Here is a 25,001-nt window from a genome sequence, read left to right as displayed (position 1 = left end):
CAACAGTAAATCGAACAGTACTGCCTGCCGAGTGGATTCAAGTTCAGCCCACTCTAGTTCTCTTTGCTGCAAAACCTGCATTATTAATTCACATGGGAAAAGGGCCTTTGGTCCAATTTGACTAGCAAAAAATGATTCACAACTGGGCCATTCATATTAGAAATCCCAAAGACTTAAAACAGGTCCCTAAAGATTTCTTGGACCAGAGACAAATTAATGAATATTGGAAGGGATATAAATCTATCTTGGTTTCCCCCAAAATGCCTGCATTTGGAATTTTGTTGAGTTCAAGTATGAGATCCAAAAACAAAAAAATTTGAAAGCCAATTGTATTACTGACATTTAAAGATAGCTTTTGTACTGAACTCGTGCTTGGCTTTTTGGTCCTTAGGGTTCTAATGAAATTATTTTTCTTCTTCTTTCTAGATGGGCAGCAATGACAGCGAATGTAATCATGAAAAGAAGTTTTAAAACTACAGATCCTAAAACCCAGGAAGGCAGGCACCCACTACCCCCACTCCTGTAACAGGTATGTATCAACTCATGAGTCGGCCCCTGGAAAAACCTTCGGTTTGGGCTACCCTGCCGAAGGTTCCATTGGGTATCAGGAGACTAGGGGATGGGAGTGGGGGAATGAAGCCAACTTTATATCGTCCCATCTGACCCCAGGTAAATCAGATCAGAGTGGAAGAAATAATCTGAATGAAGTTAGCAAGAGGGAGGTCTCTCTTTTTCCTGAGGCAGAAGCAATGTGGTTATCTTCTGAATACTCCAAATATCAGTGACCATCTTTTGTTACTGTTTGGAAGTATGACACGAGCCCAAGATCAGGTTGGGTTTTTTGGTCACACGCAACAGAAACAAAAACTGGACAAGTGAAGCAGAAAAGGATACGTATTATGAGGAAAGGGGAACCCTCGTCTACTCAAGGTGAAGGCTGAAGCTCCAGGCTGGGAAAGGACAAACAGGGTGCCTGCTGCTGCTGGAAAGCAGACGCCCTCCTTGCATCACTCCAGGAGAAACAGTCCAATGGGCTGGCCTGGGTCTCACGTCTGCACTTGGCCCTGAGAGGTCTCTGCAGGCTCCTTGACTTTCAGTCCCACCAAGACTGAACGCCAAGGGGAGAGGATATTCCCCAAAAGGTACCAAGTGTTCTTACTCGAAGGAAGGGATGGAAGCGGAGTGTTTAAAAAATAACAAATATCTGCTAATAGTAGGTGGTATTTAATTGACTGGGGGTGTTAACTCTAAGATTCTAATTTAGATGTCTAAGTACGCTGTTTCCATCTTAACGTGGAAGTAGAGAAACCCCAGTGTTACTGAGTTCAGTCATTGCCAAGGTCAAAACCCCAGCATTCGGGATACCAGAAGACTCCCTGACTGTATCGGTAAGACCTCAAGAACAGAAAACTTGACTTAAAATGTCCAAAGTCACGGAGGGCCCCCAATTCAGCCCAATAACACAGATTCCAGACGGGGGGTGATTCTGGCCCAGGCTCACAGCCCAGCGGGGCCACAAGGACTCAGGAATGTTCTTCTGTCCACCAGGCCATCCTCAGCAAATTGGCCTTGAGTCATCACTGTTTGTCCCTCAGAGTTGCAAAGTGAATGCTTCAGTGTTATGAGTTGAATTGTATCCCCCCCCAAATTCATATGTTGAAGTCCTAACCCCTCATGACCTCAGAATGTGATTTATTTGGAAACAGAGTCATTGCAGATGTAAGTAGTTAAGATAAGGTCATTAGAGTGAGTTCTAACCCAATAGGGCTAGTGTCCTGATACACAGAGGAAAGGCAACATGAAGATACACGGGAAGAAGGCAACCACCTGCAAGCCGAGGAGGGAGGCCTGGAATAGACCCTTCCCTCACGGGTCTGCCTCTGCCCTCAGAAAGAACCAACCTTGCCCACACCTTGATCTGGGACCCCGAGCCTCCAGAACTGTAAGATAATGAATTTCTGTAGTTTAAGCCATCAGTCTGTGGTACTTTGTTACAACAGCACTAGCAAACAAATACAGTTTCAGGCTCCATGTCTGCACTAAAGTGAGAAAAAGGGCACCAAGAGAATGGAGACGATGGGGATCATTCCCTTGATCAGAAAGGCAAGAGTTTTCCCAGACGTTGGAATGTTTCCACCCCTGTGGCCAGAACTAGCTGTGTGGGAGTCTGAGACCATGAGCATTTAGCCTCTGCAGTTTTTTGAGAGGAAGTAGAAGAGAGAGAAGGGGGTGGGGACAGGGGCAAGGTTGGCCAGGTGCAGGGGCGGGGCTGATGCTCTCCCCTTTCTGGTGCCTTCTAAGAGGCACCTACTGTGCTTTCTGGGGAGCAAGTGGCCCGATTTTCAAGGCAGGGCTGAGGAGTATGTAAATACAGGCTTTCCCAGGGCCGTCAGGGGTGCCTCATCAGCTCATCCAGTTTACTAGAACGTGGGGTCCTCTGCTTTCTCTGGCAGCCCCAGCTCAGTCCTTTCATTCATAAAAATGAGTCGGCCTCCCAATGAATCAGCATCAGAAACCCACCGGAGTGCTGTGGTCAAGAGACAGGAAACAGAAAATCCCAAGGAAGGCTGGCCTCCAGGACCAAAACACAGCAGTGCTAGCACAGCGGCATCAGGCCCTGTGGGGCACCTGGTGGGCGACCCTCTATGAGGAGCCAGGATAGGATCAGGACCCCTGCCGTGCAGCCCCTACCACCCTGGTGGCACATCTTCATCTTCCATCCCTTACAGCCTTGTTCAGGCCCCTAAGCTTACTGCTCAGGCCAGCCAGGCAAGCAGGGGAGCGTGCGGGCTTGCCAGTTTCCTCTGCTGACGTGAATGGGGCCACTGTGTGACAGCGTTTCATCTGTCAGCTGAGGACTCACAGCACCCTGCTAGAATGTTCACTGTGCCAAATGCCCCCACCTTGAGCCCACTCTAGGGTCTATACTTGCTATTTTATCTAACTTTCCATGTACTCACGTGCTCGTCCCCTGCCCTGGCCAGGCCTGTTCTAGGCCTTGGAGGTGTGTACCCAGTGCTAGTAATCAGGGTCCCAGCAGGAAGTAGCATCCCTAGACAGAATCCAGAAGGGAATGCAATGAACCACCTCATACCTATTAGGATGGCTACTATCAAAAAAAAAAAAAAAGCAGAAATTGGAATTCTGTGCATGGTTGGCAGGTGTGTAAAATGGAACAGACAATGAGGAAAACAATATGGCAACTCCCCAAAAAATTAAAAATAGAACTACCACATGATCCATCAATTCCACCTCTGGGTATGTGCCCAGAAGAATTGAAAGCAGGATCTTGAACAGATATTTGGACACTCATGTTCATAGCAACATTATTCACAATAGCCAAAGGGTAGAAGCAGCCTAAGTGTCCATTGACAGATGAATGAATAAACAAAATATGGTATATACATACAATGCAATACTATTTAGCCTTAAAAAGGAAGGAAATTCTGACACATGTTGCAGCATGGATGATCCTTGAGGACATTATGCTAAGTGAATAAACCAGTCACAAAAAGACAAACACTGATTCCCCTCATATGAGGTACCTAGAATAGTCAAATTCATAGAGGCAGAAAGTAGAATGGTGATTTCTAGGGGCTTGGGGAGGAGACAATGGGGAGTTGTTGTTTAATGGATACAGAGTTCAGTTTTGCAAGATGAATGCACTTAATACTACTGAACTGCACACTTAAAATGGTTAAGATAGTAGATTTTATGTCATGTGTATTTCACCACAATTTAAAAAAAAAAGAAGAAAAGAATGCAGTGAAGGGACCATCACAGAGGTGTAGGCAGAATTAGGGAGACCCCAGGATGTGGAGTCACTGAGGAAGTGACCGCCACTCTTCCGGCAGCCCCAGGGGGCAAGGGCAGCAGTGTTGCTGGGCCCAGTGAGAGTCAGAGCGCAGGGGAGGGGCTGTAGTTAGAGAGGACTACGGTGTTGCCAGGACCCCACTCCACAGTCAGAAGCAGGAAGTGGGGGGACAGAAATGCCAAGAAGGCTGGCTCTCCCTTGATCCAAGCTCCCACCAGCACCTCCCACTGGCCACACCCAAGGGCAAGTCAGAGAGTGAAGGATCCCTGGTGAGGCAGGCTCTGGGGGACTGTGCCCTCTTGGGGTGGCTCTGGGACAAGGGCAGTCAGCGAGCAGACAGCCTAGTGGCTCCTGAGCTCCTGGTCCTTACAGCCTAAGGAGGGGATAAGCAACAAAGAAGTACATTTAGTTTTAGATTGTGCTCAGTACTCCAAAGAAAATAAACCAGGCCCTGTGAGAGACAGTGAGGAGGGAACACCCCGTGGAATGCCAGGGAAGTTCACTCTGCAAAAATGACACATCTGGACTTTAGGCACTGTATTAGGGTTCTCCAGAGGAACAGAACCAATAGGATGTATGTATACATACACGGAGGGAGGAGGAGATTTATTGTAAGGAACTGGCTCATGTAACAGTGGGACTGGCAAGTCTAATATCCTCAGGGCAGGCCAGCAGGCTGGACACCCAAGGGGGAGTTGAAGTTGCAGCTCCAGTACAAAGACTGGAGGTAGAATTGATCTCAGCCTTGTGGATGAGGCCCACCCACGCTGTGGAGATTAAACCGCTTTACCGGCATTTGACCAAAAACTGGGCACCATGGCCCAGCCAGGTTGACAAGTAAAATCGACCATCCAGACCAGCGTGTCATTCTTATATGGACCCGCTAAGTTGAATATCATATTGATACCCTGCACTTTTTCCTTTTGCAGAGAAAAAAAATTCCCACTTTGTAATTGCATCTGGTCAACGGGAAGCTCTAGTTCTGTGGGGAGAGGGCTGCATCCAACCCTTCCTAAATCATCACCCAGAGGCGCCCGCTGACTGACAGGGACGGTCTTCCTGGCTGGCAGAGGATGCAGGGGAGTAAGAAGTGCACGGACGGCTTCAGCGACTCCTCGAGCATTGGCAGCGTGCTGGACGATGCAGACAGGGAGGTGAGTAGCCTCACGGACCGGGCGTTCCGGAGCCTGTGCATCTCAGAGGACGCATCCTTCCATGACACCGACCTGGCCCTGTCCCCAGATATCACCCGCCAGGTGTTCGGGAATTTTCACCAGAGAACGGTGAGCCATACCCACAGGAAAAGCGGCATTTGGAGCCAGTTACCATCCCAAGGCACGGAGCATGCCGGCTGGGCGGCCACGTTCCAACAGCTGCCCAAGTACGTTCAAGGGGAGGAGAAGTATCCCAAGAGCAGCCCCCCACTGACACCAGCCCAGAGGAGACTGGAAGTGCCAGTTTCCGGCCTGAGGAGCAGCAACAAGCCTGTTTCCAAAGTGTCGTCACTGATTAAATCTTTTGACAGGACCGAAAGCCAGCGTTGTGACAGCAGGCCTCCTACCAGCAAGCCTCCAGCTCTCAAAAATCCCCCCAAATTTGCTCCTCTTCCAGAAAGCAGTGTCAACTTCTGCTTCGATTCTGCCTTTTTGACGGTCAGGAGGGTGCCTGCCGAAGTCTCCAGCACCCATAAGACTAGCCACCAGCCTGGCAGGAAGCACGGAGAGCAGGAGTCCCCCAAGAATCCTGAAATGGCCTGTCATGGCCCCAACAGCTTCCTGCCAACGCCCGAAAATGCAGCCAACTCATTTGTGTCAAAGTTCCCCTCTCCGGCCCACAATGCAGCCACCAGCGAGACTGGAAGGGGCCAGGAGTGGGCTCGCAAAGGGACCTTTCTTCATAGTGAAAACAGTGCTTTTGAGTCATGGAACGCCCACCAACCCAGGCTGCCCGAGAGGAAGGATGCCGCTGACACAGTCGCAGAAAGCAAGGCTCCCAAGCATTACGAGGACTCGCCCTTGTTAAGAGAGCCCCCGGCCTCTGAGCACAAAGCCTCCCCCTGCCACATCCGGGCCGGTTGCGGTCAGGAAGAGAACAGGCTGGCCGCAGGGACTCTCTCCACATCTGGAACCTGGGGATCTAGGGATCTGGGAGCCCAGGTATCTGCTACGGAGGGAAAAGCTTCCAGCTCACAGCCTGAGCCTCCGTTGAAACCGACCCATGCCCCCTGGAGGAAACCAAAGTCTGGCAAGGGAGGGAAAGAAAGTCTACAAGATGCTTCAGAAGAGAAGAAGCAGACCAACTGGAGAGGCCCAGCCTTGTATGCAAAGCACAATCCCCAGGGGCAATTTCCAGAAAAGGATGCTCTTGACATGCCTGTGGACCCCCATGAGCATTACGATCCTCCTTTCAACATCAGTAAGCTTCTGACCCCCGTCATACCTAGCAAGCATGTGCTGGAGTCATGCCACAGCCAGCCAGCAGAGATAACCCCGTCACCCACAGGACAGCTAAACGGATACCAGGAGAAGGAGCCCAGTGAATGTCAGTCCCGGGACAGTTACAAATCCAAAGCCCCCAGCCTGCTGTTCAACCTCAAAGATGTGCGGAAGCGTATGAAGAGCACGTACAGTCCCTCGCCTCTCTTGAAAGGCCCTGATGAGAAAACCAGAGGCAAGCAAGAATCCCTGAGCAACGGCGGCCTCCTTCCCAACGGGCTCGAGGAAGGCCCTCCAGGTGAGCTTTCTAAGGAGACACCCGCTGATGCCCCTCCTGTGTCACTCATCAGTACCCAGAAGGACCCCAAAGCTGACCCCGGTGCAGCCTCTGCAGACAACTACCTAACTCTCACCTCACCATCACCTAACACCAAAGCCCCCTTCTGTGTCAACGGCGAGGCCGACGACAGGAACAGCTATGAGAAGGACGATGCCAATGGAGGATCGGAGATGGGTGGTGCCAGGTCCAGCTGGCATCCAGACTCCAGGGAGCACTGCCCCAGGAAACATCTGTCCCTGAAGTTTTGCAGTGGAGACCCTGAGGCAGGGAAGGCTGCGGAGACCCCAAAGACCTCCGGCCTAGAGAATGGATTCTTGAGATCCGTCTCTCAAGATACAGAACCCGAGAGAGAGGCAAGACTTCAGAATCCAAACTTCAACCAGAAATTCTCCCCAGGGCCCCTTTCTCCCGAGGAGGAAGATGTGTTTTACAGCGACAGCCAGTCTGATTTTATGCCAGCCCTCAAAAGTAAGGCCAAATTCAGCACCAGCTCTTCAGATCAGTCCTTTGCCTCGTTCGAGGATCAGCAGAAGACGTGGTTCGCCGAGAGCCAGCAGGAAGACAGGAGGAGTGACGTGAGCGTAGGTGACGGTCAGAAGGATGAGAAGGAGAAAGTGATGGAGGAAGGTGAATTACAATACTGCACCTTGAGTAATGGGCACGCATGCGTGGAGGAGCACAGCAAGCGGGAATCCTCGCAAGGAGAAGAGGAAAGTTTGCCAGAAGGTAGCCCCGGGGACCCCGGGAAGGCGCCGAGGGAGGAAGCTAATTTCAGAGGCACTGGCATTGGGGGAAGTAAGGATACAGCTCTTTCAGATGCCAAAGATCTAATCCCTTCCCCATGTTCCACTTCAAACAAGCACATACTCTTTGCAGTTAAAGACAACACCCTCAGGGCCACCCCCATGATAAAACCCATCATGCTGCCCCTCCTGAGATCCATGTCCTCAGAGTCCCTGCTGGGCAATGGCCACAAAGAGGAGGAACTGCCAAGGCCAGGCTGGGGCAGGGATGCTGGTCTTTGTGCCCCCGAGAGCCAGGAAATGCCCAGCACTCTGACACCCGCCAGCGTGCAAGGCACACACTTGAAGGGGGCGGCCTGTGAGGATATGGAGGACCATGGGTGGGATCCCAACGCAGCCAGGTCAGAGACCTCCCAGGCAGCCCCAAAGGGGTATGTCCCATTTTCTCCACTCACAGGAGAGGGCCAAGGGTTGAAGCCACCCCGAGAGGCCATACATAAAGTCGTGGCAAACAATGGCAAGAGCAGTTCCATAGACCAGGGGAAGCTGGATGCTCCAAGGTGCATCCCCACGATTGCTTTGCCAGAAGGCGACCTAGAAGACCAGCCACGCCTACAGAAGCTTGGAACCTGTTGGGAAGAGCAGGTGCAAGGCTTCAAAAGTCACTTTTTGTCTACACCCAGAGCACGGCCCCCGGGGAGAAGACTGGTCCCTGGTGAGCTAGCAGCTTCCCCCAACGCCAGCTCCCTGGAAGAGAACAGTGCATGCTCCCCTGCCACCAGCAGCATTTGGGGTGATGCTTACCAGGCCCCCAGTGAGCCCAGCCTGCTGCCAGGGGAGCCTCCCCGCAGCAGCCCCTGGGCCAGCCCCCGCCCTGGCAGGGTGGCCCAGAGGGAGGACCTGACACATGCCCTCACGTGGGGGCCTGGCTCCGACCCCCAACTGGAGCCATCAGCAGAAGACCTCAGGACACTTTCTCCAAGAGGCTCGTTGTTGGACGTGGCCACCAGCTCAGCTGGCCTCCTGGAGAAGCCGGAGCCTCCTGCTCAGCTGGAGAGGGCGGCTGGCAAGCCACCAGCAGTCCCACCCAAAACAGAGAAGGCCCTGCGGCGGGCGAAGAAGCTGGCAAGCAAGAGGAGAAAGACCGACCAGCCACAGGAAAAGCATGGTGAACGCCAGGAGGAAAAGCTGTACCCCGAGGACTCAGAGCGTAGGCCACCGTCCCCCGGAGAGAAGCCCCCAGCCAGGTTCCCCATGGTCCGTTCCCTGACCCCTCCCGTGCGCCGCCACTCGGTGTCCGCCTTCTCAGAGCCGATCCAGAGGCAGCCTGGGGGATCCCAGTCCCTTACACCCCTGTCCCCTTACCCTGCCACCCAGAAGGTCCTCCAAGACCCCCAATCTGGAGAGTACTTTGTCTTCGATCTGCCGCTCCAGGTGAAAATCAAGACCTTCTATGACCCAGAGACGGGCAAATACGTCAAGGTCTCCATCCCATCCTCTGAGGGGGGTTCCCCTGAGCCAAGCCCGCCGGATGCCCTTGCTGCTCCCTACGTGCTGTACCCGGGCTTCCGGCCCCTGCCCGTGACAGCCTTGATGCCCCTGCGCTGCTCCTCTCAGCTCTCTGCCCCCACCTTCCTAAGGCAGCACCCTCACACCGCCGAGGCAGCTGGCCCCAGGCCCCAGAGCGCCCAAGATGCTGGCCTGCAGCTGGCCTCTGAGCCTCCCAGTGACCCCGCCCAGCACTCCGAGGGGCACCCCCAGAGCCCAGGGGAGGAGGTGGGAGATGCTCCAAGCCTGGATATCATCTCCACTAACGACCTAGAGGACTTTGCCATGGAAGGCATTTCTTGAGAATCACAGCAGCCTAACCCACCCCCCGATAAACCCAGAAGAGCTTACTTCTCCCTCCCCCAGAACAATCAAACACACACACACACACACACACACACACACACACACACACACACACACATACACACACTCATCAACTCATACTCAGCCATTTGAGATCCCTAAAGTTTCAAAGGTAGTGGGGATCCTCAGAAAACCCAACCTGCAGGGCTCCGCAGGGCTCCCCTCCCTGGGAGGGCGCTGCTCTGCTCTCATAACAAGTCCCTTCTGAGCCCCTTCCTGGATCCAGGATCTGCTCCACTTCTTTTCTCCTCCCCTCCCTGATCCCGGTTCTCCCCTGGCCCTGCCACCAGGGTGGGTCCAGCCTGACTCCCTAACAAGCTGTTCCCCCCAGCATTCCACCCACTCCTCCTCAAGGGTCAGCTCCCACAGTGGGCAAACCCCAGGGCCCCCAGAAGCACTGCGCCGCGCTGAGCCCTGCCCGGCCAGCAGACCGCCCAGTACACCCCCTCCTAGGTCAGGTGTGACACACGGTGGCCCCCCACCCTCGCTCAGACACAGCAGCCCTTTCCAGCTCACCTTAGGGGGGAAATGGCTGAGGGCTGAACCAAGGCAATCTTGCAGAAATGTTTATTTGAATAGAATGGGTTTTCTTTACTGAGGAAAAGTGAAACAAGTTTGCAGATGCGGTTCTGTCCGTGGACTCCTGTCTTTCTTCTGTGGGCAGTGGTGCGTCTGTGCTGGTGAGTAAAGTGTCGTGCCTTTTAGGCCTCCCATCACGACTTGGCAGCCACCCAGGGTCTCTACTCTGAACAGAGTGGCCTCGACACCCACCGCGGTCCCAGTGTCCCTGCTTGATCCTTTAACACCTGTCCGAGCCTTCTCGGGCCAGGGTCTCCACCAGTGCTGGGGCGGCAGAGATGAGGAGGACCCACGTCCGCCATCAAGGATGACCTGGGACCTGAGTCAGGCCCTGACGGTCCCAATTTAATGACCGGTACTTGTGCCCTATGCTCAAAAGGAAATCGTGTTTCCCCCAAGTCCCTCTGGGAGTTGGAGGGAAGTATCTGAATCAACTGAGGGGAACAGAGTGCAGTCACCGCCTCTGCACCTCTGAGAGCAGTGAGGGTCTGTGAGCAATGCCCACTGTGGGCAATGTGCTAGGAAGGAAACAGACCGGCCTCGTGGGCCTCCACCCGGGGCTTCCGCTGAAGTCTCTTAATTCTGCTGTGGGAAAGACTGGGGCTAGAGTGCCTTCATCCTTGTTTAGAAGGGGCAGCTGTCAAGGCAGCTGTCAGGACTGCACTGCTCACGTCCCAGGAGACCACACAAAATGTATCACCCTGGTCCTTTTGGCCAACATACCATTTCCAGGCTAGGAAGATGGGGAGGCACCCAGCTCACCATGTCCCAGACTCATGCAAATACTGGGGTTTTGAAGATATTCTGGGTTGTAATTTGGATTCAGAATTTTACACCTGTTTGTTTTTCCCAAAAGTGCAACCACACCTTAATTTCATTCTGAAAACACTACACAAGTCCCCCAGCCTTGGCATAGCTTGTCTATGCCTGGTGAGTCAGCTGGATAGTTAGCCAAGAATTCAGGCAGGCCATTGTCTGAGAAATCTGGTTCGCACGAGTCACTCACTGGGATGCCAGTGAAGCGAGTTGGGACCTTGGCTCTGCCACCAAATCACCAAGCATCCTCTCACCTGTTTTCATCTTACTCAAATAAGAAAGATAATATCTCATTTCAAAATTCTCAGGGCCCAGGAAAAGAATTACCTAACAAAAAAAGAGTCCCCCAGTTAAAAAATAACCGTAGTTACAGTAACCACAAGGAAAAATATACTTTACATAAGAGGAGTTTATGTTTGGGGACCAGTCATCTTCTGTCTTAGAAGCAATATGAGCAAGGATATTGAAGGAGCTAAAAGCATAAAGGTAGATATTTGGAGATCAAGATCAACTCCCCAGTCCTCTTTGCTCCTGTGAGTGTAAAAGAGGAACAGGGCATCTGGCAGAATGCAGCATCCACTCACAAATCTAGAGTAAGGATTCCTTGGACACCTGGCTCTCCAGCAAGTCAGCTAGAGGGAAGGCTTCCATCACTTACAGCAAAGTACATAAATTCCTAAAAAGCAGATAATGTCTCCAGGGGACAAAAATCACTGAAGACCAACTCATTTGCAAATGAGTTTCTTTCTGTTTCTTTCTGTTTGGGGTTGGGGGGAGTCATTTATGCCTCCTTCCTTCCTCCTCCCCCCCACCCCGACCCCACTTCCTCCCTCCTACCCTCTTTTTTTCTCTCTTCTTTCCTCCCTCCCTTCACAAACATTTTCAGAGTCCCTGCGCTGTGCCAGGCGCTACACTGGGCAGCAATGATACCATGATAATAAGATCTGATCTCTGTGCCCAGGGAATTAAAATCTAACAAAGAAAGACAATTACAATCCCACATGGTAAGGGATGTAATAGGGTGGTCTGAAGAGCATCTGACTCATATCCTGGAGGGAAAAAGGGCTTTCCTGCAGGAATGACACCTGAGCTGAGCCAGGAAACACAAAGTGGTGCATCAGCTTGTGAAGAAACAAGAATTTCCCCACCTTTAATCTGTCTATCAAACAAAAGTGACATGTATTAAATACTAATAGATCTGTCTTGCCATATCAAAGTGTATTGGTTTAGCTAATTGTTCTTTCGCAGTTCTAATCACCATGAGCATAGAACCAGCGTAGCCTGGCAGGATAGACCTTTGCTGATATGTCCTTCAACTTCTGAATTGAAATTTCACTCATCTGAGTTGCCCAGAAAAACCACTGTTTCTATCATTGTGTTTAGTAGGATAGTGGTAAGAATTGTGAACATATTGTTTGTAGAAACTGTAGGTAAAGACCACGCCTACACTTTCTGTTTAGTGGGCTGGCCCTTTACTATGAGTTATGGCCCTTCCAAGTGTCTCCTGGGGAGGGGACATAAACACAGAGCACCTCGAGGGAACGATCAAAGGTCCTGGGGCTGCTCAACGGAAAATGACCAAGAGCTTACACTGTCCATCACACAGGCTGTGCCAGCCCCTGAATGGGGAGATTTGAGCCTGGTCTCAGACCTCACTACAAACCTATGAGAGGTACCCTCATTAGCTTCATGTTACTGTAAATAAGCAAAGGCACTGAGATGTGGAGTAACTTCCCACAGTCAACAGTCACTGAGTGAGGGGCCCACACAGGAACTCAGGTCTCTCTCACTTCCAGGCGTGCACTTGAGCCCCCAGTCATGCATCTCTAAGTGTGGTCCATAAACCAGCAACCTCCACATCACCAGGGAACTTGTTAGAAATCCAGAATCTCCATCTGCATTTTCAAAAGATTCCCCAGTGATTTGTTTGCATATTAAACTTTGAGAAGTGCTAGCAGCTCCTGTTTGGCCTGGAAAGGAGAAGATTTAGGGGAAACAAATCGATATTTTCATGTCTGTCAATATCACCATGGGAGGGAAGAGAAACTTACACGTCTGGGTGGGAGAGTTGCAGGGATGCTGATTCACACTGACTATGAGAAAGGCATCTCTAATGACTACAGCTGTCTCCACGTGGCGCAAGTGGCTTGGGGAGAGCTAAGCTCCCTGTCACTGGAGATGTTCAATAGAAGCCAATGACCCCTCTCCCAAGGCAGGGATGGATGCCGATGTCAAAGGGGGCCTAATGCCAGCTTTTGAGACCCCAGGCTCTATGTGGGGCTCCAGCATGCCAATGTCATGAATCCAAAGTCTACACAGGGGATGGCCATGTGAGTGAAACATATGAGGGAAATGATTGCATGTAAAGGAGGAGCTCTGGGCAAAACCCAAATTCTATGTATGTGGAAAGCATTTTGGCCCAGATAACAAACACCCTGACACTGGACACAATTATCTTGTGTGGTCCTTCCACATCATTGCCATAAGTGGAGCCCCCATCTCTGCTCTTCCTTGCACTGGTAGCCTGTCGTGTACCTGTGTTAGGTATATATCTGAGGGCCCTCCGTCCAGCCAGGTGGCCCACTGTATGGGGCAGTGTGATTTCAAGGGGCCTCCCCATCTGTCCTGATCCACACACGTTAACCACCCTTCCCCTGCCAAGTTTGCTGACTTCCCAGAGGGTGGATACCTTCTGATGGAAACCTTTTGACCAATGTTCAATATCACTAAGGATGTTCAAATCAAAACCATAATGAGATGTCACCTCATACCCATTAAGATGGCTACTATACAAATTTTAAAAAAAAAACAAAAAAACAGAAAACAGGTGTTGGTGAGGATGTGGAGAAAGTGGAACCTTTATGCATTACTGGTGGGAATGTAAAATAGTGCAGCTGCTGTGAAAAACGGGATGGCAGGTCCTCAAAAAGTTAAACAGAATTACCATGTAATCTGAAAATTCCATTCCTAGGTATATATACAAAAGAACTGAAAGCCAGAGTTCAAGGAGATATTTGCATACCCACATTCATAGCAGCATTATTCACATTATCCACAAGGTGGAAGCAACTCAAATGTCAATCAACAAATGAACAAACAAAATGTGGTATATGCATGCAATTGAATATCATTCAGCTTTTAAAAGGAAGAAAATTCTGACACATGCTACAACATGGATTAACCTTGAGGACATTATGCTGAGTGCAGTGAGCCAGTCACAGAAGGATAAGTACTGTATGATCCCACTTTTATGAGGCACTGAGTAGCCAAACTCATAGAGACAGAAAGTAGAATGCTGGTTGCCAGGAACTGAGGGCAGAGGGGGTGGGGAGTTGATATTTAATGGGTGCAGAGTTCCAGTTGGGGAAGGTCAAAAATGTCTAGAGTTGGATGGTGGTGAATGTACTTAATGTACACTTTAAATGGTTAAAATGGTAAATCTTATGGTGTGCAAATGTTGGCACAATTTAAAAAACAGAACAAAAAAAGCCTTTTGACCAGCACAAACATCCCATTCACCCTGAGGCCCCAACGCAGGGTTGGAGGTTAAAGAAAACGCTGCCCCTGGTGTGGCCAAGCACAGACTGGTCTCCACCTTCTCCTGGAGACAGAGGTGCAGGGTTCGGGATCATGGTGGGTGGGCCTGCTCAGATCCACACTCTCGTGATTCCAAAACACCACTCCCCTCAGGGTAGCCCAAGGCCCCACCTAACACCCCAGGGCTCCCTGCTCACCCCAGCAAAGAGTCAGGCTCCAGAGGAGGGCGTGCAAGGCTGCCACATGCTGGGGACCCCCATCCTCTCCGGCCTCATCTCCTGCCTGCTCCTACAGCTCCTTTGGACTCCCACCAACTCGAGCTTCTTTGAGTTGACCAAGTGGGCCATTTCCAGCCCCTCTGCACGCTCTTTGACTCCTCTACGAGAGACGGGGTCTGTGTCCTCTCACCCACCGGCTGTGCCCCACAGAGTGGAGTCGGTGTGCAAGTCGAAGGTCAAGTCAGAAAGCGCCATGCCACTTCCATCGGTCCCCTGGAACGAGTGCCCTGGGAGTCCTCAGCTACCACAGGGCAGTCCACGTACCCTGGTTCACTCTGCTATGGAGAAGCCCACCCTGGCCCACGTGGAGATGGCCTGGAGAGGCCCTGAGATGATACAGAGAGAGAGGAAAAGATCCGCCCCCTCCTGTTCCAGCTCCAGCTTCTGGCTGCCCAAGACAGAGCCACCTCCCAAGCCATTCCCAGATTCCTGACCCACAAAGCCGTGACAGATAACAAAGTGATTGCTGTCATTTTAAGCCACTAAGTTTCAAACTTACCCAGCAACAGGTGACTGGAGCCCTTTCCTTCCCCCAGCCTCCCTACCCTCTCCACGCTCACCTTCTCCCTGGACCCTCTGGGCCCTCCCCTCCCCACCAGCCTGCTCCTGCCCACTCCTGCGTGCCTTAAGGTGCTCTACCTTAGACCCCATCTTCTCTAGAAGGACACCCCTGATGCACTAACTCCTGACCATGCACCTCACTTTCCAAGTCCACCAGCATGCTGTGTTTCTCCCACCCCAGCCCGTGTTGTAATTGTCTGTTTAACTGTTTGTCTTCCTCGCCCCCTCAATGCTCACTTTTGGAGGGAGGGATCTTGCCTGTCCTCACTGCATCCCCAGCAGCTAATATGGTGCCAGGCCCAAGGTAGGCCATAGGTAAACATCACTGAATTCCATGGAATTCTTATTCTAAATTCTAAAAAGAATCTTTTGGGAGAAGAAATCGATGTCATTTTGACCTTATTTCCTCACTTTCCAAACTAGTTGTTAATACTAACTAGATGAGTTAAGCCAGTCCCACACCAGAGCAGTCACTCTGCTCCCCTGATCCTGTGAGATGTGCAGCTGCGGAGGCTGTAGCCCCACAAATGGGGTCTCAGGCATCCAAGGCCCAGGAACAGATGTTCCACGATGTAACCCATAAGTCAACATTCACACTTAACTAATGTTCTTTGATGAGAAATTCCAGGCCTGCCAACAGAAGGAGGCCAAAAGGGTTACCCAGGACTCACAATAACATCCAAAACCCAAGTTAGAACCAAATTATTATTTGGTCTTGTGATGATAAAATGATGAGGACATTAGACAAGTTGTATGAAGTGAAAGTGGTGAGTGTACCTGAATTCTATTTACTGACACAGGGAGGACTCGGCATCAGACCACAGTCTTCTGAAGTATTTCATCATGTTTGACTGCCAAGTGGTAAGGCCAGGTTAGTACTGATGGGGTTTTAACCCTTAAGTCACCTAAGAAAAATCAAGGGTGCTCTCCTTTAGGACAAGGAGGATAAATTAAGCCGGTTATCTCTCTTCTCATCTCCCCTCAAAGTGTCTACAGTTCCATAGATGGAGAAATAAATATTATTACAAGAAAAAAAAATGGCTCTAAAAGGTAAATAACATCACCACCTAAGGTGTCCACACATCCAGGTTTAACTCTCTAAGTAGGATTTGAATATTATCAAGCATGGAAGAGCTTTAGAAAATTCTAGAGGAGACACTGTTTGACATCTTCACATCTCAATTAATTTCTCTATGAGTTTTTGAAACAGGGTGACTCCGAAGGTTGTTGGGAAGTCAAATCAGCCACTAAGATTTTCATGTTGCCAAAAGTTCCAACAGTTTCCTCTGAGTATATTCTTGAGGCTTCAAAAACTTAAAACTAGTTGACCCCAGCTAAGCACATTTGTTAAAGGAACACTGACCATGTTATCTTTTCTGGTAACATGTCCAGCCCCAGGAGAGACCTTTCCCTCTTATACTCTGCATGACAAGGGGGAGAGGGGGCAGGGCAGAAGCCACCAGAAGCCAGGAGGGAGGAAGGAAGAAGCCATATGCTATCCCCTCCAAAAATGTCTACCACATACTTGAATCTAATCTGAATCCTCCAGGCTGTTGGCAGAAGATGCTAAGAGAAAGGGTTTTTCTGAGTAAATCTGAGCTCATGTTGATGGCCCTGGTCTAAAATAACTCTCAGTGCAACTCCCTTCTCTCTGTTGCTTGAGCAGGGGCTCCAGCAAACCAGAAGAGATGTGTCCTTCCAAGGACATTGGAAACATTGGATGTGTCCCTCCAAGGACATTGGAAAACACTGTATTCTCTTAGTACAAAAGAAGTTTTCAGAGGCTGATCATAATTGCAAAAATTAAGGTAAAACAAAATAAATTATAAGTCAGTAGAGTAATTGGAATATAAAATATGGACTATTCCTACAATTGAATATCATATGGCAAGAAGCGTGAATAAACTTTATGCATAGAAACACAGATGACTCTTACTGGCTAAATGTTCACAGGACTAAAATCAAGTCATAGAAGAATAAAAATAATTTTTTTAGAAAATAGTAACTGATATCAATCATATTAGAACAAGGAATAAATAGAGACATTTCATTATGATGAAGGAGCCAATTAATCAAGAAGACATAACAATCCTAAATGTATATGTATCTAATAACAGAGCTCGAGAGTACAGGGAGCAAATTAAAGCCACAATGAAATGGATAATGGGTAGCATTACCTACCCAACAGATTGGCAAAATTATAAATTCTGACAATCCCAAGTGTTAACAAGGATACAGAGCAATGGAAATTCTCATACACCAGTTGTGAGAATATAACTTGGTACAAACACTGTATTAGTTATCTATTACTGTGTAACCAAATACCACAAAACTTAATAGCTTTAAAAAAAAACTTAATGGCTTAACAAAACAAAACTTTATCTTCTCATGATATCGTGGGTCAGGACTGTGGGAATGGCTTAACGTCCCTCATGAGATCGAGTCAAGATGTCATGTGGGGCTGTATTTATCTGGCCTTCCTCAGTCAAGGGATCTGAGAGAAGGTAGAGGCCACCTGCTTCCACCCCCTCCTCAGAAAGGGAGCCCTAAAGACCTGCCACCCAGGCATGCCAGAGGAGTAAACCACCTCCTCTCCCCAACCCCACAGAGGCACCTCACAGGCATTGCTGAGAAGAGGCCCTCACCCGTCCAGAGCTAAGGCCCAGGCCCGGAATCAGGCTGCCTGGATTCACATGCCCACTGGTCCACTTGTAACTGAACAAGTGGGCTCATGGCCCACTGTACAACAGAAAGACCAAACACTGAGGCAACAGTCTTTTGCAGAGAGAAGAGGCTTTATTGCAGGGAGGCCAAGCAAGGAGACAGGAGGCGAAGCTCAGATCTGTGTCTCCAATCAGCTTTTTGAGTGGGGTACATATTGAGGAAGTAGGGAATAGGAGGGTGTCCAAGCTAAGAAATGCTTGGTGGAGGGGTAAAGGGAAGTTTCAAGAGTCCTCTGCACAGGCGTGACTGTCTTTCCCGTCTCTTCAAGGGCCGCACGTGCACATTCGGGAGGTTCTGTGTGTCACATGCCATGGATTTGTGGCCTGTGACATCCAAAGTCCACTGGTGGGTTGTCTAGTCCCTCAGTGCTTCTGCGCGGTGGGCTGGAGGAAAGTCGTTAGCAAGCTGCTTCCTCATCTGGGGCTTCTTAAGTGTACTGCAAAACAAGCTTTAGAGATCATGAGTGATCATCTCTCATTTTTATTTTGTGGCCATGGGGGTGCCGTTTCACATTTAGTGATTGAGCAGACCACTCTGAGCTTCAGTATCTTCATCTGTAAAATGGACATCATTCTAATCCCAGCCTCCTATGATGGTAATGAAGATTAGGTGCTTTAGTATGCAGAAAGCACTTAGCCCACTGCCCAGCACCCACTCCGTGCTCATCAGCCTGGTTCCCTCGACCACAGTCCCTCAGTGTTCGGCAGAGGTCTGGGGGTGGTCTCGCCGCAGACTCAGAGAGCTTGGCAACAGACAGCTCGAGGCTGGCTGAGAGGTCCTGCTCACCGCACCCACAGCTCCCATTCCTGAGTGCTGAGGATGTCACTGCTGGCGGGCTTCCTCTCCCCAAGCGGGCCTGAAAAAGCTTCGAGAGGAAACCCTCCAGGAATGCCGGGCCTCGCGGCCCCTGGGGGACAACCCCTGATTCTGCTGCAGCTGCAGTTCAGGCCCAAGTTTACTAAAGGGTAATTCCTAGACTGAGGGACTGAAGGGGAATTGGATTTGGTTGACAAAGCGAATGCAGCGTCATTGGAAAAAGTTTGCTCCCTCCCTCCTTGTGCCGAGTCCAAGACCAGAATCCTAGAAGCAAGCCTGGCAGGGGTGGCCTTGCTCCTGAGGCAGGACCGGAGATGATGCCCAACTGGTGGCCCGGCCAGAGAGCCCTGCGTCAGGGACAGTGTCCAGGGCTGGAGCACGGGCCGTGGGGCGAACCTCCCCACTCTCTCTGTGAGAAGTGCCCACTGAGGGATGGGGGCTGATGCTCTGCCCAGGCTCCCAGAACAGGCCGTGGACTTTGAGGCACCTGGTGTGAGAAAAGTTGAGGACCAGAGGGATTCAGGCTCCTACCCAGCCCCCTCTCCCATCCACGAGGGCTCCCAGCCCTCACTGTCACTCTCTGGCTTTGTCTCCAGTTACTCCTACATCCTACCTGGCACACTGGCCTCCTGCTGTTCCTCTGATGCTGCGACCTCAGGGCATTTGCACTGGCTACACTGGCTGTTTCCTTTGCTGAGAATGTTCTTCACCAGACATCCACTTGGCTCCTTCATTCCCCTCCTTCAAGGCTTCTCTCCTATTGCAACTTCTGGCCCAAGCCTACTCTGATTACCCCACTTAGTGCTGAAATGTGCCTACCTCCCCACCCCCATGCCATCCCCCTCCTCTATTCTTCTTTGTTACTTTTTCCACAGTTTTGTCACCTGCTAACACACCGTATAATTTAGGATTAAATCATGTCTAATATTTATTGTCTCTTTCCCCTATGATAATATAAGCCACAGGGCAGGGATCTCTGTCTATTTTAATCTCTGCTGTATTCAAAGCACCTAGAACATAATAGATGCTCAGTGAACATGTGTTGAAAAGAGAAGGAAGGGAGGGAGGGAGGGAGGAAGGAAGGAAGGAAGGAAGGGAGGGAGGGAGGGAGGGAGGGAGGGTGGAAAGTCATGGATGCTTGGACCCCTGGCCTGGCCCCATGGACCCAGTTAGCATGACTGGAGAGGAGAGAGCTGCCAGAGCCTGTCCCAAGCCTTCACACCAGGAGGGACAGGGCTGAGGGAAATGATAAGGCTCCCAAATGCACACAGGAAGTAACAGACAGGAGTGTGGCTTAGCATTAGGAGGTAGACCTCCAACCACAAAGCAAGGTCCTAGGCCCCTTGCAACCCAAGAAGAGACCAGGGCAGCTTAACAGGCCAGCAGGACCTGCAGCCAGCCAGGCCTGGGCAAGGTGGGAAGGTCACGGTCAGAGCCAGGTGGAAAAAGGAAGGCTAGGACTTCTGTGGGGGAACTGTCAGAAGGACAGAGGAATAAGAGCTTCTCGTCACTGCTCCTGCCCATGGACCGGCCAGAGAGGAGGTTCAGTGCCCTCTGTAGGGCCCCAGGATGAAGCTGTGTGCCTGCTGGCACCCGGCCCCCGGCCGGCTGGTGGAGGCCACGCAGTCAGGCCACGCAGTCATTCGGAACGCCCGTGGCGAGAGCAGGTCTTCCTAAGCCAAGGGGTTTGTCTGACGTCAATCACGGGGAAAGAGGCAGGTCCTTCCGGCCCCAGCCCCTGTCCCAGGGCAACCACATGAAAAATCCAGAGCCAGAGCCACCAGCCAAGCTGTCCTCAACTTCCTGACCCACTGAATCCATGAGATGTAATAAAGCATCAGGGTCTTAAGCCACTAATTTTAAGGTAATTTGTCACTCAGCAAGAGATCACCAAAACAGTGGAACCTTCCAGCTGGTCTCCTCTGTGCTCCATTGTGCTAGAGAGAACAGAGGAAGATGGGAGTATCTCTGCTTGGGTTAAAGGAGGAGCATCCCTCAGGCTCAGAGTGGAGGAAGCGGCTGGTCAAGCAGCAAGGGAAACCTCGCGAGTGCCAAGATCCGGCCAGCCAGCCCTCCTTATTTCGAAGGGCTGGGCTCTTTTTAGAAGCCTGGTGAGCCCCTTTCAGGTAGGCTATTATTATCTCCATTGTGCTGAAGAAAAACCCAAGGCCAAACAGCTCAGGGCACATACGGAGTGGAGCTGGGATCCGAACCCCAGGTCTGTGCACCTGCGAAGCCCACTACAAAGGGCTGCTTCGCCAACGCCTTGGGTCCTCAAGGGAGAGCCCAGCCACGCTGTCCAGCTTGCACGGGTGTGGGAGGGGTGGGGAGGGGTCCTGAAAGGGTCACTTGAAACCAGCTCGGAAGCCAGCCTGGGGCACCCTTGCCTGGCTCCTCAGCTCCCCTCACACGCAGACGTAGTTCCATCCACCCACAGAAACGAGCTCCTCCCCACACACCCCTCGCTGCCAACCTGCCTCACCCCTGCAGCTCCCCACACACCTTCATAAGAACAGGAGGGGCTCAACTGATGGCCCGTTTAGCTCTCAGCAGTCAGACAGGGAACAGGTACCTCCAGAAAGATACACTGCACCTAGGCGAGTTACACTGGGGGTGAGAGCCCCACAACTTGGGCCCTAGCCTTGGGTTCTGTAGGCTTCAGGCAATGCCCAGAGGTAGAGCTGTCATTAAGGGACACTGCAACAGAAGGTCAGGTTCACTCAAAGTTAGAAAGCTCCATTGCTGGGACCCAGGTTGGGTGGGCAGCAATTGTGGGTCAGGCAGTGAGCAACCTTAGAGTGCGGGGCTGCCATCAGCGAACGACCCTCAGCCCCAGGTCTGCTATAGCACCTCTCCCCAGCTTCAGAAGCCTCCTAAGAATGTGGGGTCAGGAGATGGTGCTGGGGGAAGGGCAGAGAGGGATGCTCAGAGGGTGGCAGGATTCTAAGTTTCCCTAGGTGGGGGAAGGGAGAGAATAAAGCAAGAAGAGTTCACACACTCGCTTCCCTGGGCCCTCTGGAGGATGATGAGGCAGAGCTCAGTCTGCAGGGGTGTCTGAGGCCCAGCCAGGAGGGGAGGCAGCCCGAGGCGGTAGGGGCACCAGGGGACCTGGGCTGCTGGGTGAGGGGAGACAAGCAGGGGATAGGCTCCTGCACACACCAGCCCCCTCACTGCAAGTTCATCCCACCAGTAAACGAGAGGAATCTTCCCCATAAAGAGTGACTCCAACTGATACCATTACTAATCACTGGCCATAAAGCTACTACATAAAGAAGAGAGACAGAATGATAAATCTACAGGAGGGCTGCCCAACAGAACAATTAGACTTGGGAGACAAACATTCGTTCACAGACATCACCACCAGGCATGTATTATTAATAAAATAGACATTGAGCTCAGTAGATAATGAAAGGAAAGGGGACCCCGGCCTCCCCCACCCCAATAAAGTCTCCCACCATCCCTCAACCTTGGCATTGAGCTCTAACTGATATCCGCTCCCTGAGACTGGTGAGGCTGTCACATGATGCAGGGGAAGTCATGCTCTCTGTTTCTCCCACTCCTGGGGACAGGTACAACTCACTCAATTCCTACTGCCAACTTACATCTGGGTCCAGCTCCTCTATTCCATGTTTTATTGTCTCCCCTCCTATTATTATATAATAAATTATCCCCAAATTTATCAGCTTAACACAACTAGCTGCTTCACTCTGGATAAGTCACTTAAACCCTCTGAGCCTCACTTTTTTCAGATGGAAAGTGAGAAAAACAATAGTAAATTTATGTGAGCATCAGAAATAATATGTGAGGGACTTCCCTGGTGGCGCAGTGGTTAAGAATCCACCTGCCACTAGGGAAGTGGTTAAGAATGCAGGGGACATGGGTTTGAGCCCTGGTCCGGGAAGATCCCACATGCCTCAGAGCAACTAAGCCCATGTGCCACAACTACTGAGCCTGCACTCTAGGGCCCGCGAGCCACAACTACTGAAGCCCACGTGCCTAGAGCCCGTGCTCCGCAGTAAGAGAAGCCACCGCAATGAGAAGCCCGCACACCACAACGAAGAGTAGCCCCCGCTCACAACAACTAGAGAAAGCCTGCACACAGCAATGAAGACCCAACGCAGCCAAAAATAAAATAAATAAATTTATTAAAAAAGAAAAAAAGAAAGAATATGTGAGAAGCATCTTATAGAATGCCTGGCACATAGACGGTATCCATTAAGGATCATTACTTTTACAGTAAAAGACAAAGTCGACCCAACAGCCCTTGATATTCCGATACTGCCCTGCATCACCTGTGGGGTAGAGCTCACCCTGGCTCACAAGGGCCCTCCTGCCTGCCCTCAGCCTGTGTTCCCCACTCCTCTCCCTCCACCCCAGTCCTCCCCGGCTTTGCTCTTCTCACTTGGGACTACATTGACTCTTGCCATGAAGACATCAACTTTCCCACAGGCAGAATTTCTATCCATTATACTGCAGCCTCTAAATCAAATTTCTTGCGCCCAAGGTAAGACTTTGGAACATCAGCTGATGAATGGACATTTTAAACTAAATAGTCAAGAATTTAGTATCCACATATTTATCCATACAGCAGTGTTTGTGTTATATGGACTATTGGTTTTTATTATCTTTTTTTTAAAAAAATAAAGTGTAATGGAGGACGTCAGTCGCTAAGTGGAATTAAAGCAGGAAATGATCAAAATCATTAGGCACACTGCCACCACCAACACTCTGTTTTCACACTGATGTTCATTGGACCAGTCTGGGCGCTGGGTGTTCCTCTGTGTAAGGAATAAGCCAGTTGAAGCGCATTGGCCAGATGCTGGGAGAAAACATGGAGGGAAGCTTCTAGAGGCTAAGTGCACTGGTGGAGGAAACGCAGGCATGTGGATTGAGAATTAGCTTCAGAAGAACATTCCAGAAGCAGAACCACACACACTAATATGGAATGCTCCCCAAAATACGTATTTAAGAGAAAAAAGCAAAGACCAAACAGTGTGTGTGATATACTACTATTTATATGACAAGAGAGATATGTACATATTAATATCTCTGGACAGATATGAAGAACCAAATATTAGAGGGCATCTCTACACAGAGAAACCAGAGGAGGGAAGGTTGGAAATGGGGAGAAGATATAATTTACCCCGTTTCTGTTTTTTCTTACCGTGTGATTGTAGGTTGTAATACAATGATCCAAATGCAGAGAAAATTCATGCACCCATATGTTATGCTTATACCTTGCCACAGATTTCTCGGCCAAGACAAACAGGCTGGCATTTCATCTCCTCTTGACAAGTTATTCCAAAAAGTGAATAAAACATCACCGAAGTCAACTTTACATTCTCTTACTCAGTCCTTTCCAGAACCCCCATCAGCAAAGCTTTTTCACATTAAAAGATGTTCAACAGACACATGAAAAGATATTCAACATCACTAATCATTAGGGAAATGTAAATCAAAACCACAATGAGATACCACCTCACACCCATTAGGATGGCCACTATCAATTAAACAAAACAAATGCTGGTGAGGATGTGGAGAAATTGGAAGCCCAGTGCATTGTTGGTGGGAATGTAATATGGTGTAGCCACTGTGGGAAACGATATGGTGGCTCTTCAAAAAGTTAAAACTACCATATAATACAACAATCCCACTTCTGTGTATGTACTCAAAAGAACTGAAAGCAGGGTCTCGAAGAGACATTTTCACACCCATGTTCATAGCAGCAATATTCACAATAGCCAAAAAGTGGAAGCAACCCAAGTGACCCTTGATGGATGAATGGATAAACAAGATGTGGTATGTGTATACATACAATGGAATAACATTCAGCCTTAAAAAGGAAAGAATTGACACTATAACGTGGATGAACTTTGAAGAAATTATGCTAAGTAAAATAAGCCAGTTACAAAAGGATAACTACTGCATGATTCCACTTATAAGAGATACTTAGAGTAGTCAAACTCATAGAAACAGAAAGTAGAATGGTGGTTGCCAGGGGCTGGGTGGAGAGGGAAATGGGGGGTTGATGAATGGATAGAGTCTCAGTCGTGCAAAATGAAAAACTTCTGCAGGCTGTTTGCACAGTATATGTTAAGAATATGTGAATATACTTAACACTACTGAACTGTACACTTAAAATGGTTAAGATGATAAATTTTATGTTGTGTGTACTTAACCACAATAAAAAATAAAAATAAATTTCCTCTGGCTCATAAATGTCACTGTACTGATGGTTATCTGACAGAGCCCCTTAGAAGTTATGTTGTATATAGTTAATGTTTACTCTCTGTAGTTAATGTTTTAAATCATGATGACTAGCACATCATGTTGAACACTTGATGTTTAAAAAGCATGTAGTCACTCTATGATCCCAGGTATATAACATCCTTGAAACGATGGCGAACAGACCAGTGGTTGCCAGGCTTAGGGTTGGGGGAGAGT

At 50.0% G+C, this 25,001-nt stretch overlaps 1 protein-coding gene across 6 annotated transcripts in view; it reads left to right on the top strand.

Annotated features, from left to right (window-relative positions):
- C16H10orf71 (chromosome 16 C10orf71 homolog) overlaps positions 1 to 9,880 on the top strand; it is a 28,410-nt gene extending 18,530 nt beyond the window's left edge. For 4 of the 6 annotated variants that reach the window (XM_057531439.1, XM_028165576.2, XM_057531440.1 and 1 more), the window contains exons 2-3: positions 427 to 529; positions 4,744 to 9,880. In XM_057531439.1, the coding sequence (XP_057387422.1) occupies positions 4,888 to 9,183 (4,296 nt within the window). In that variant the 5' untranslated portion in view covers positions 427 to 529; positions 4,744 to 4,887 and the 3' untranslated portion in view covers positions 9,184 to 9,880. Of the gene's footprint in view, positions 1 to 426; positions 530 to 1,264; positions 1,389 to 4,743 lie in introns of all 6 variants that reach the window. The other 2 variants (XM_057531442.1, XM_057531438.1) reach the window with 2 other exon arrangements.
- The last annotated feature ends 15,121 nt before the right edge of the window (positions 9,881 to 25,001 follow it).

This window comes from Balaenoptera acutorostrata, chromosome 16 (genome assembly GCF_949987535.1).
Source record: "Balaenoptera acutorostrata chromosome 16, mBalAcu1.1, whole genome shotgun sequence".
Lineage (NCBI taxonomy): Eukaryota > Metazoa > Chordata > Mammalia > Artiodactyla > Balaenopteridae > Balaenoptera > Balaenoptera acutorostrata.
The sequence above is the reverse complement of the archived record's forward strand: the minus strand, read 5'-3'. Positions and strand labels throughout refer to the sequence as shown.